The sequence below is a fragment of the Ixodes scapularis genome, unplaced genomic scaffold, assembly GCF_016920785.2.
Source record: "Ixodes scapularis isolate PalLabHiFi unplaced genomic scaffold, ASM1692078v2 PGA_scaffold2__306_contigs__length_199485367, whole genome shotgun sequence".
Taxonomy (NCBI): Eukaryota; Metazoa; Arthropoda; class Arachnida; order Ixodida; family Ixodidae; genus Ixodes; species Ixodes scapularis.
In genome coordinates, this window is record NW_024609857.1 from 139471074 (window position 1) to 139484505 (window position 13432).

The following is a 13432-nucleotide window of genomic DNA, read 5'->3' on the forward strand; positions in this document are numbered from 1 at the left end:
AAGAATAAAACATACAAAATGTTACACAAACGCAAGTTACAGATAGTAACTACCGAGTTTAGGCAGCTGCGATGCAGGAGACGCGATGGCTGCAGACGCCTTCAACCATATCAACGAGCTGAGCCAGCAGTAGCCGCTTCCAAGCCAGTAGTAGCCGCAAAGTTTGTAAACAAGTTGGGACGCCATTTTGCATTTTTTTGTTGGAGTGGCCGAGTCTCTGCGGCAGGATTTTTTCAGTGCTCGCTTATTTACGCTACCAGCGCAATGGCGAGTCACCGTTGCCACTATGATGCAGCCTTCAAGAGGAAGGTTGTATCAGAGGCGGAGGTTTCTGGAAACTGCGCGGCGGGTCGGAAGTTTGGTGTTCCGGAGAACAACGTGCGTCGTTGGCGCAAACAGAAGACTGCGCTGTTCGCCTGCGCAGCGACGAGAAAGGCTTTCCGTGGCCCGCGAAAGGGAGCGTTCCCCGAAGTGGAAGAAGTGCTGACGCAGTTCATCAAAGAGAGGAGAGGCCGCGGTTTGGCCGTTACTTCCGACATCGTGCAGATGAAGGCGCGCGAAATCGCGAGAGAGCGTGGCATCCCCGCTCTCAAGTTCAAAGCTAGCCGGGGCTGGGTGCAGAAATATATGAAGAGGGCCGGATTTTCCTTGCGAAGGCGGACCTCCGTGATGCAGAAGTTGCCCGAGGACTACGAAGAGAAACTAATCTCTTTTCAGAGATATGTTATCGGCCTGCGACGCGACCACGACTTTCTACTCGGGCAGATGGGCAACGCCGACGAAACCCCGATTTTTTTTGACATGCCGTCGCCCCAGACCATTCACCAAAAAGGTGATCGCCAAGTGAGCCTGCGCACTACAGGCAACGAGAAGGCTAGGATCACCGTTATGTTAGCCTGCACCGCCGATGGGCGGAAGTTGCCCCCCTTCATCATCCTGAAGAGAAAGACCTTTCCGAAGAACGAGGTCTTCCCGCAGAACGTCCACATTCGTTGCCAGGAGAAGGGGTGGATGACGGAAGAGCTTTTTCTGAACTGGATTAAGTCGGTGTGGTGCCGAAGACCAGGGGCACTGCTCGCCCGGAGGTCAATGCTGGTCCTCGACGCGTTCCGCGGACATCTCACGGAGGGTGTGAAGAAGAAGCTGGTGGACGAACGCACGGAGCTGGTCGTCATCCCGGGGGGCATGACAAGCCAACTACAGCCGCTTGACGTTTGTCTTAACAAGCCCTTTAAGGCACACGTCAGACGGCTGTACAATGAATGGATGGCGTCTGACACTGTGGCCCTCACGCCGTCGGGACGTCTAAAGCGGGCGTCCCCGTCTATGCTCGCCCAGTGGGTGGTCGACGCATGGGCAGCGATCCCCGAAGCTATGGTTGCAGCATCGTTCCGCAAGTGCTGCATTTCCAATGCCCTTGACGGCACCGAAGACGCTGACCTCTTTGAGTGCGAAAGTGATAAGGATGATTCGGATGCTACCACTTCTGAAGACAACAGCTTCTAAGTTTGTCTTTCGTCTCGCTCCGAATAGGTAAATATCTTTGTGTGCAGATAGTTCAAATACTTGTGTCTGCTTCGCTGAAAGGTAAGGAATTTAATTGCCTTCTTTCGTTTCTTTCGCCTTATATTAGTGTGCAAACTTTTTTCTTTTTCTTTGGTCCTTCAACTGCCCCCTCGCCTTATAATCGTGACCGCCTTATATTCGAATAAATACGGTATTCCTTCGCATGCCTCGGAGACAGAGCCTCCGAGGCTCGCCTTCGCATGCCTCAGAGGCTCTGCAGATGCAGCCGCTCGTGCCACTCCGCAACCATCCGGTTGCCGGATGTGGTAAGCAGACTATGTTGCAAAGACGAGTGTAGTTGCTTTGCCTGGTGCTCTTGTAATGATTGTTACGCTTTGTTCACTCATCAGCAGAACCCAGGGCACGTGGCTGGCCCAGCAAGCTTGCTGACCCCAAGACCCAAGGATCGGATCGGCCCAGTGCAAGAAAATGTGGCAGCAACGATAAAAGTTACAGTTGTTCCACTGGCTATGGTAAGTTCTTGTCCACCTCTTGTCTATGTGATAGTTGTCGTGCTGTACAGTGTTACGGAAGTGACTAGTATCTTTATAGTTTGCTAGGAAGATAATTTATACATCATAGCCCAACTACACCATTCTCCATGTGTGTCACATGGAGACAGACAGACACGCTGACAATAAGGAGGGCGGCCAGCCACGTTAACAAGCGAGGCTGTTAAGCAACGTGCAGTATCGGCAGACCGTCTTGGCCTAAATTATCTAGCCAGTTCAGATAGTGTCTAATCCCTGTTTGATAAAGAAGGGCGTTAGAGGCAGGCACACCTCTTTTAGTTTCACAGTAGAAAAATATTGCATTTGGTCCTTGGCAAAATTCTGTGCTGCACAAAGTCTGTGCTGCACAAAGAGCTGAGAGACCTTTCTCCCACTACACATGCTGTCTGATTGGTTTCTGGCCTGTAAACAAATTTTGGTGCTGATATTTTGGTGCCTCTGAAACACTGCTTTGTTTCGCATGACTTTTAGAGACGGGCATGAGGGGACAAAATGAAAACTGCTTCATGCATGACAGAAAAAAATAAAAGTTGTGTAAGCTAGCTTCCTAACTTTGTATTGTTGTGAATCCTGACAGAGGTTTTGCAGTCTGGACATGCCAAACTAAAATCTTCAGAAGCACAGCCCTGTCCACGAGTAAGTGTTGCCCTTTTTAAGCAACATAATCTTAGAAATGCAGATAACCTCCTGACATTGCACTTTTCAGGTGGCAACAAGAGACCAAAGCACGCAGTGGGAAGTCTTGGAATTACAAGATCATGACTATTCCGCCAAAGGGTTTTTAAAACCTTCCGTTGTACTGGCTATGTTGCATTCAAGCATCTTGTTTTATACAGGTGTTTCTAAAGATGTGTTTCAAAGCCTTGCAGAAGCAGTTGCCACCATGACAACAACTCGTTCACAGTTGCCTTTACAGGATCAGCTGTTATTGACACTGATGAGATTGCGCTTGGGGCTACAGTACGGGGACTTGGCTATTCGGTTTGGCATTTCTGTAACTGCAATTTCTACCATTTTTCACAAGATGCTTAAGATATTGAAGAAGATAATGGAGTACATTGTTTTCTGGCTGCCACGTGAAAGCATAAAAAACAGTATGCCGACATCTTTCGTTGAAAGTGGTTACAGCGACACAACATGCATTTTCGATTGCACCGAAATCATCCTTCAAAGGCCAAGAAAGCTCATGGCTCGGGCACAAACTTTCAGTGCTTACAAAGCAAATAACACTGTGAAGTTTCTGGTAGCGATTGCCCCGAATGGGTTCATCATGTTTGTCTCCCATGCGTATGGTGGAAGAGCCTCCGACAAGTATATTGTCTGACACTGTGGGGTGGAAGACCATCTTCAGCGTGGAGATGCAATCATGGCAGACCCTGGATGCCCATTTGGAGCTTCAGGGGATCAAGCTTAACATGCCGGCCTTCACGAGAGGTAAGATCATTTGGTGGAATAAGCTAGAAGAGGGAAAGCTTTGGCATACAATACTTCTGTTAGCCATCCTGGCCATATTTATTTCTTGGTTCTTTGCTTCGCAAGCTTTCTCATCTAAATTTTTCCAACTGTTTTCTTATATTTCCTTTCCTTTTTCTGGCGTATGTCTTGTGGTTAATGGTAGTGTGGCACATTGTGTTGACTACATTTGATAAAGAGAGAATCTCAACAGTTGCACCAGTACCGTAGCCAGGATTTTTTTTCGGGGGGAGCCCGCCCTTGTAAAGCGGGCCTGGGTGAGGGAAGGGGAAGAGGTGCCAGCAAAACTGAAATTTCGGGGGGGGAAGGGGGGGGGGGGGGCCTCCTTTGGCTACGGCCCTGAGTTGCACACTTTTGTTTCGAGATGACCCACATATTAAAAGTGAGTCTGCAGTCTACCTTACAATTTTGAACATGCTAATCCTTGCTGAAGGTTTTGTGAGCTAATGAAAAAATAGGTATGTAACTGAAGGTGAGCAAACGTAAATGTGGCGTGATACCACATTTTAAGTTTGCTCACCTTCAGTTACATGCCTATTTTGGTTCATACCTCTTTTTTCCTCAGAAGGACACTCAAGTCCCCAATAAACATTTACTTAATATAAGCTACAAACTTATCTAGGAAATGCTGACCATGCCTTAACCAGTACTAGTGCTTGTGTGCTCACAAATGGCTCAGACAGACTTGGTAATAATTGTTTGGCAATGTGGCATGGCAGCGAGAGAAACTGATTTCCCATGACTTACAAGCGTGCCGTTGTCCGACTTACGGTATGATTGGTTGAAGCTAATTATGCTCTCTCGTTTTCTTCCTTATTGTGCATTGTTTATTAAATGTTGTGTCCTTGCATTGAGTAATGAAGGAAAATGTATACTTTAGGTTACATGTGTGCAAACTTTTGGGTTTAGGGCATTCAATACCTCTTGATTTTTATATTTTTAGGGAAACCCCAGCTATCCGAATGTGAAGTGACGGAAACACGACGAATAGCATCATTGCGCATTCATGTTGAGAGGGCAATTAACCACATAAAGACATACCGGATTTTCAAGTCTGCATTATGCATAACGTCGAGACGAACCATAAGCGATATGGTTGTTGTCTGTGCTGGGTTGTGCAACCTCAAAGCACCACTAATTGCAAAGCAAGGAACCGGAATAAGTGCCAGTGTTGTGTAAAAAAATTGTTTATTACGCAAGCATCAAAGGCCATGCAGTGAACATAATTACACATGCTGTGCGTGGGCACCTTATCTGTAATAAAGATTCGAGACAAACCCCAACTAAAAAGCATTTGGGAATGCATGTGCAAAGTTTTACTTGTTTCGGATTTTTGCTTCCAGTGCACAACTGCTGCCAATGCCAGTATGCACATCATGTGCAACTATGCTCCCTGCATGCTCTGTGATGTTTCGGGAATTTCGCAAGAGATCTATTGTCTTTGCTGTAGGCTTTGTACATGTACAGACCCTGCCAGTTTTTACCAGAACACTCACAGCATTTCTTAATTTCAGGAAATAAATGATCATGGGAAATCTAGGGCACATTTACCCAAACTGAAGCTGTGCATGAACTTGATTTAAAGGGAGACAAATATCTTGGTGCTAGCATAACACTAAGCTCGGGTACAAAGAAAAAAGGAATTGCAAGAAGGCTCAATCAGTGTTCCGGTTAAAGCTGCCAAGCTTTGTACATCGCTGGTTTTTCTAGTTTTACTTTCACAATTTAAATATTACTGTCAAAATTACTCTTGTAAGAGTAGGGGGCACCAACTTGGGGGTAAAATTTTTTTCCCCTCAATTTGCTGCTTGAGTGAAACTTGAAAAAGCATGGATGTTGTTTGCACTCACAGTGGTGTGCTCTGTGCAGGTTTAATGTTGCTGCGAGAAAACAAACAATTTTGTTTGGGTTATGCACTTCTTGACTGTGGTATCCATGTGCAATACAGAATATCAATTTTCTGCTCTTCATGTTTATGCAATGGACGTAGTATCTCTGCCTCTGGTGTTCACTCCTGTCACGTGAAATTTGTTTATTTCTTCTGGTTAACTGAATTTTCAGTAGAATTAGCCGGTGCAGCCCCTTTTGATATTTCCTTTTCCATGGTGGTATTTCCTATTGCTAAAGATGTGGTTCAGTTAGTAAACTCGGCATTGCAAAAATGTTTATCAATGCTCATGCCAAGTGTTGCAACATCTTGTTCTTTTCCTTGAATCATAATGTGTGTTTATAGCTATCAAAGAAGATGGGAATTAATAAACTTCAGAAACCTTGTCACTGAAGAAAGTTTAAAACATACAGCCGTTCTAGTCATGTCCCCAAAATAGCTTTAGGGCCAGTGGCCCCTTCCTAAGATTTTACAGTGCATGCAAGTGTTGTCAAGGGCGAAAAAATGGGGCCACCAACCTCGAAACTTCCCTACTTGGAGTGCTCCGCATTTCAAATGTTTCCTGGGGTAAATAAAGTGATTTTAAAATGACTGCAGATTTCACGCTTCATTTGTTTGGAACATTGAACACCGAATACTAGGGGTGCACCAACATAGGAACATATGAAATTGAGCAAATTAATACAAATCGAATAGCAAGCTTTGGTATTATTATTAATAATCCTGAGAAACTGCCCACTCAAAAAGTGAGACAATTGTGACAAACGGAGAAGGGTACTTCTTAAAGGGGCACAGAGTTTCCGAATATGTAACTATTTGACTTTTCAAAACGAGTTACAATAAAATTGTTCTGAATCTGCACTTATTGCATAACTTTCATTGCTTCAGACATTGTGTTATGCGAGAAAAAAGTCTGCATGTTTGTCTGTTGCCCTGAGATGAATAGGTGGTTTTGTAGTATAGAATCTAACTTTTATTAACTTTTTGAACAATATAACATGAAAAACAATCTTCTTTAAGCACTGAAGTGGTTTTTGAAACCACTTCAGTGCTTCTTTAAGTTATCGACAAGTCCTTAGCATATTTTACCAATATTACAAAACCAAGTGTGGGGACTCTTGGGATGGGTGGATGCTCCATACCTAACTTACTAAGCACACAATAAATTTGAATCACAAAATGCTTCTTTTGTTACACAATTTTAATAATGAAATGCTCTTTTGTCTCCACCACCACTAAATATGCACTTTAGCTGCCACACCATGCCTTATCTTAAGCACAAATTCTTTTTGCTTCAAATAGAAATACAACTTTAAAGCACACTTGCCATGTAGCCAGGTATGGCAATGCAGTCATGGCCAAGCTTGTGAGCCTGTAATGCAAGAGGAGTTTGTTAAAGAGACTCGGCGAGTCGTCTCCCTTTGTGAGACTGGTTAGTGCAGAAGAAACACGGCTTTCTGCTACACCCGATGGCATCGTTAATGATGGCATGGAGACACATAAAGAAAAAAAAAAGAAAGTCGACTTTAAACATTACATAAGAGCGAGTTGCCTATACTCCAAGCAGATGCTGAGTTTGCCACTTCTGTACATCTCCTCAAGACGTGGCAGCATTGAAGAAAAATAAAAACGACTCAGGCGTGGCATGTTTTCAGCAATGTAGGATTCGTCAAATGGGATCTTCAGCAGCACTGGTCGGGCCAAGCCAGGACACCTGTCTACGAGAAGCGGGGGTCGAAGTGGTGCATTGCCTCACCCGGGGGGCCCAGAAGGGTCCAAACCTACACCCAGACTGTTCTCATCTTCGCCAGAGTGGCAGACCCCTCACTCATGTGCTTAAATGCACAAGTGAGTACGAACAGCCACCTACAAAAACAGCAGCAGCTCGACCAGCTGTGTCAACGACTAGCATCACAGTGCGGGAGTGACCAGGGACCATCCAATGGGATCTTAGTGAAAATGGGCCAATACTTTCAGAGAATCGTTGTGCCAGCCACGCTAAAGGACGCTGTTATGAACCTCTGTCGTGACTCAACTGGACTCATGGACATCGAGCGAACAACGGAGCAAATCAAGAAAACTTCTGGTGGCCTCGGAGACGAATCCGATGCCCTCACGGGCAATAAAGTTATGCAGCAGTCATCAAAGGTGTGATTTGAAGACAAATCAATTTTAAACCGGGACGTGTTAGCTAGCTCCACTCCTTTTGTCCAGTTTCAGCCTACGCGGTGATCTCGCACAGGACGTGTAACGTATATCCACAACGCATGCTTGTCAAACCTGCGAGTATCAAGCTCGACTTCAACCCCCTTCATGGTCCGTCGAAAAATGCAGGTTAGCAATTCGCAGGACTAAACTGAACTTTGCCCAGAGCACCTGCCTCAGGAACAAGAGATTGTCTCATCATCAGAATGATTCGATGTACGCCCCGTAATGGATGCAAAATGCCTTATGTAATCAAACTTAATCTATGCTAAATAAACATGAATTCATTTTCTTCGCTAATCAATGTCGCATTACTAATTAACGAAACGTCGGCACCTGGCCACTGCTGACACTCGTATAGTAGCCTAACTTTCCAAACCCTTGATGGTTCCAGTGAGGCTTCTTACAAGCTCAAGCCTGAGATTATAATTCATTTTCCCTTAGCGGCGCAAAGAGAAGTGAGGGGTGACATCACGAACAGTGGCCTGCTTGGAATCCTAGCTTGCCCTGACCCATGACTGCCATGGCCCCTCAGCGATGCAGACCACTGACAGGATTTGGCCAACAGATTTTAGTAGACGACATTGGAACAAATGGCGTTGGCTCTTGCCATGGCTTTGGATGCAGTACTCATGCGCGCACCCATTCAGTGATGCTTTATTGTCACGGTGACTGTGACCATAGCAGTCCAGCTTTATTGTGTGGAAGGACACAATGGTGAAGCTAGATCAGGTGCATGCTCAGGTTCTATTGCAATGCATTTGGGCAGAATATGCACAAAGAATTCAAAGTGAGGTCTTAATGCTAAGGGCTGAATTTCTCCAGCACCTTACACTAAAAGTATATTTTTTCGTCCCTTAACATGGAGCTAACCTACCAATGTGCCCTTCTAAATTTTGAGATGAAAGATTGCCTAATCTAATTACATTTCTTTTGACTTACACCAGTCCACTTTATCATTCAGGACATTGTCAAATAAACCTTGTTGGTTTGATCTTTTCTACTCTGTTGGCTGCCCCTGTGCCATTTATGACACTCCTGCATCGTGAAGCCACTGCACTGGATGGCAAGAGCTTTGGGGAAGTCCTAATATGGCTCTGCTAGGTCTATGGAACAGATTTTGCAGTCAGTCAAGTTGAGGCAGCCACAAGGAGCCAAGCAACTTCACCTGTCTGGCATTCATACAGGAAGGAGTTGGTGAGAGCCAGCATAGGTCACACATGCTTCACTAAAGCAAGGACAATACTGCGAGTGAAGAATGATGTGAACGTGGCAACGCCGCTCAGCTTGATCCTGCGGTCAAACGCAGTTTCCACACCAGCGATGAGGGCAGGTGTGGAAAAGGAAAGGCGTGCGAGTTATACATCAAGAAGTTGAGGGCTGCAGGACATGAGGCCTTAATCGAGGAGGTTGGCCTGCTCCTCCTGAAAAAGTTCCCACTTGTAGGATGTTCGCCAGACGGAATTCTCATTTAGTTGCCACTGCTGCAAGGGCAGGAAGGTACTGCTGGAGGTCAAGTGCCCTTGCAAACTGGAAAATGCCTTAACCAACTTTAGTAAGAGACAGGAGAAAATTGTATATGTCACACAGGTGAATCTACAGATGGCAGTGTCCAGAGCTCACAGTTCTTTGTCTATGTTGACGAGACTATGTTTTGTTTGCATTGCCTTGTCTTTGATGCCATGATGTTTGAGGAATTTAAGGCAACAATTCACAAGGATCTACGAGAGACATATTTTCAATGAGCTACTCCAATGTATTAAGGTGCGACATGTGTTTAAGGATAGGCGGCATGCACGTCCCTAGGTAGGGTGGTGGGCAAAGCTAACGAAGTCGCAGGAGCACGCGGCCTCAAGACTACTCCCATCCGTCATGCCGGCAGCGAAACAGACCACCTCCATTGGGCAGTAGCTGGTTACAAGATTAGCAGCTATCATCGCATCACTGGCCGTCCTTGCTAGTTTTGATAGCACTGTTCTTCTGTGCACTGGTGCTTATTTGCCTCGGGCGACATACACGGATGCCCCGGAGCCCTCCCAGTTCAGGCCCATCTTGGATGGTTCTTGGATCCTGGCCAAGCGAGCGGTGGCGGCGCTGCCGCAAAACGTTTGACAACGGGCCTTCCAGCCTGTGAATGGCTGCGCCGAAAACATTTGGCTCCTGTCGGTCGATGCTTGCCACGTCACATGGCAAGCACCGACCTGACCAAGGCCTTTCACCAGGTGTCCGTGGAGGCCATCCTGACGGGAGCAAGGCGGGCTGGGTTCTCCAGCAAGTTCGTGAGGCATATTAAGGACCTGTACACCAACTCCAGGATCATCCTCCAGTTCCAGGGGGAGACACTTGGTGTGCAGCCTACGACGGATGTTAGGCAGGGAGATACCCTCTCGCCTGTCCTGTTCAACTTCGTGCTGGACGAATACTTCACGAACGTCGACCCAAACATTGGGTTCGTCGCTGGAGACCTACGCCTCGATGCCACGGCCTTCGCGGACGACCTGGTCGTCTTTGCGTCGACACCGCAAGTGCTGCAGTTACGCCTCAACCAAGTCCAGGACTTCTTCATGCCCCGTGGCCTGCGGGTGAACATCAAGAAGAGCTTCACGCTCTCCATGCAGCCATCGGGGCGTGAGAAGAAGCTCAAGATCTCCACGGACAACATCTTCACTGTGGCGGGTAGCCCCCTCCCGACATCAGAAGTCACCACACTGTGGCGCTATCTGGGGGTCACCTTCTCGCCACAAGGGACCAAAAACATCGGCTCCGCACCCAGCTGCAGGAGCTGCTAATGCGAGTGAGCAAGGCCCCACTTCAGCCCCAGCAGAGGCTGGTGATACTGCGATTCCACCTCCTACCGCGCCTCTACCATCGGCTGGTACTGGGGCCCTGGACTAATGACCTACTGAGAAAGATGGATGCCTCCATCAGGGGCTCTGTGCGGCGCTGGTTAAACCTGCCTCACGACACACCCCTAGGCCTCTTCCATGCCCCAGCGGCTGAGGGGGGTTCTCAAGATCACGTCGCTGTGAGCCTCCATACCATCCATGCTGCTCCAGCACCTGGGGAACCTGTCCCCCAGCCGCCACCCAAGCTGCGAGGCAGCAATCCAGACTCCGCTGCTCACAGGCCTGCAGAGGAGAGCCACTGCTGCCACCAATTATCAAGGCAGATATCTTACAACCAAGATGGAGGTCCATCGGATGTGGGCCATGCTGCTCCACCGGAGCTGTGACGGGAAGGCACTAAGGGAGTCAAGGAAGGTCCCGGCAGCTCACCGGTGCTTGACAAATGGCACCCACTTTCTACCCGGCCGGGAATTCATCTATCTCGTGAATTATAAGATCAATGCCCACCCCACCCTGAAGCGTACAGGCTGAGGCCGAGACCGGGACATCAACTGCCACGCTGGGTGCCAGGCACCGGAATCTCTCGGCCACGTGCTCCAGGCCTGTTATCGTGGCCACCGTGGGCGGATCGAACGACACGACAACGTTGCAGGCTATGCCTGCGGTCGGTTGGCACAGCTGCAGTGGCAGGTCCAGTGGGAGCCGCACTACGCCGTCTCTGGGACCGTGATGAAGCCGGACCTCGTCGCATACAAAGATGCAGACTGCGTGGTCTTGGACGCCCAGATCGTGGGGACCACCCTGGGACTGGGGTTCCACCATGCCCAGAAGAAGGCCAAGTACAGCGTCCCAGACCTCCTTGACCAGATCCGGGGAGACCGAGTGGGGAGCGTGGCCATGTCAACCATCACACTCAACTTCCAAAGGTGTGGGCGGCTGAGAGTGCCCATGACCTCAAGGAACTTGGCTTCACCGACAACGACCTCAAGATCATGTCTGTCCGCTGCCTCCAAGGCGGCATGGCGTGCTTTCGTCGGCACCGCAACATGACCACTGTGGTGCAAGCCACGGGCGAAGACGTCGAAACCCGTTGCACTAGTTCAGGCCCGCCACCAGCCTAGGTTGGTGGCAAACTCTGGTGCCTCTGCCTTATCAGAGAGCAAGACCAGCAGTGCAGCACCCCAGAGCTGCATCTACTCTTGGGTCTACCAAGGACTTAGGCTGTATCACTCGGGTGTTGTTGTGTTGAATAAATGGTTAAATAGCTAAATGGCCAAATTGGCTATTTGGCCCATTTGACCAAATGGCCAATTGGCCAAATGGCCAGCGGCTCCGTGAAAGCTTCCTGCAGGCGGGTCTAACGGACAAGGCACTGATCGATTCCATGTGCTTGCGGCCAGCAGGAATGCTTGAGACTAACACCATCCTCCATCATTTTAAGGCGACCCCAAAAAAGGCTCAGGAGGAGGGATGTGGACAGCGAGCCCCACCTCCACCCCGAAACAGGGCCCAACGTCGCCGTCAGCTATACGAGGAGCACCAAAGACTTCATCGGCTGGGGCCCAAGGTGCTCGTGGACAAGATATGCATGCAAGGCGCTGATCCTACCACAACGCTAAAGGAGCTCCACAGGGTTTATGACCCGCTGATGTCCACTCCCTCACACCAGGTGGACAGCATCACATCCAAGAGCTAAGTGTCGCACGACAAAGATTTGCGGAATCCAGCTTTGTGAATTGGAACAACCTTCCCTACTTTCCGGTCCTCAGGTAAGACGCCATAATGAAGTGATTGTTGAAGCAAAGATGACAAGATGATCGAGAAGTACACTTTGGTATTTCTTAGAAATTTTGCGTTTATCTCGTCGACACCTGATGCCGACGACAGCTTGAGGTTTTCAATAATTTTAACAATACCGGGTGGATCAAACAGAATTGGTAACATGGGCAAAAAATCAGAAGATGGTAGTATGGGATGGTCGGCATTTAAGAGATCACTAAAGACACTGATGAAACATTCGTTGAAAGTCATAGCGCAATCTTCACCGGAAATGACCTCTCCGCCTGAATTTTTAAGTTGTATTAAATGTTTGTCGGCAGGGTTGACTAAGTTCCAAAACTGCCTTGGATTGTTAGTGAGCATTGAAGGTAATTTTATGCTGAAGTTATTTTTAGTTTCATCGACGGCCAATTTGTATACTTCAGCTGTTGAATGGCCGAGGTTGGTCTCTCCCTCAACCCAGCCAAGACGATCCTCTTCGGGTGGAGGGCGTCCGCGGACGCAGTCATCTACAACATCCCTCCAGTCATGGTCGCGGGCACCCCAGTTCCCTCTGTGCCGCCCAACACGCCCATCAGATACCTGGGCATTGACTTTTACGTAAACAAGCGTCCCATCATGCACTCACCTACCACCGATGACGACTTTGACATCATCCAGTCCGCCTCCCTGAAGCCATTCCAGAAACTTCGGTGCATCAACACTCTGATCACACCGAAGTTTCTGTACACCGCATCATCAATTCTTGGGTCGGCGGGGGAGTCTGCAGGGATTGACAAAAGACTAAGGACTCGCATAAAGTCCATCCTACACCTCCCCCAATCATTTCCCAACACTCATGTGTGTTTGCCATGAAGAACGGCGGACTGGGAGTGATGAACATCGAGCGAGTAGGTTCAGAGGTGCAACTCAAGGCGCTCGCCAGGCTCATGCACCTGGGCAACCTCGCAGTCGACAGCCTTTTTAACTCTAACATCGGCGCCTTCTTTTGCCAACCTTCATCACAGCTCCAGGTGCCGGCTGACCTCACTGATGCGGAAAAGCTCTCAGCAGTGCTGCGTCACTCCCGCACCATCTGGTGGAGTGAACACTGCGCTGTCTACGCCAAAAGGAACCTCTTCTCCCATCACGGTCAGCCACTAAGCAACACCTGGCTGCAACCT

General features: G+C 48.3%; 2 protein-coding genes and 1 pseudogene across 2 annotated transcripts in view; 2 read left to right on the forward strand and 1 right to left on the reverse strand.

Moving 5' to 3' along the window:
- Positions 1–13432, reverse strand: part of LOC115327698 — a 132704-nt gene that overhangs the window by 13684 nt on the left and 105588 nt on the right. The window lies entirely within an intron of this gene.
- LOC115327701 lies at positions 2860–4787 on the forward strand (annotated as a pseudogene).
- LOC120840412 lies at positions 11220–11611 on the forward strand. The gene is made up of 2 exons (XM_040210931.1): positions 11220–11372; positions 11417–11611. Exons 1-2 carry the CDS (start codon positions 11220–11222, stop codon positions 11609–11611), a joined length of 348 nt encoding a protein of 115 aa, XP_040066865.1.

Excerpts from the sequence above, each read along its gene's own strand:
- LOC120840412 (XM_040210931.1), top strand. The coding sequence starts at position 11,220 with ATGAAGCCGGACCTCGTCGCATACAAAGATGCAGACTGCGTGGTCTTG. Across the intron at positions 11,373-11,416 it reads ACCAGATCCGGGGAGACCGA|GTGTGGGCGGCTGAGAGTGC; the intron begins GTGGGGAGCGTG and ends CAACTTCCAAAG.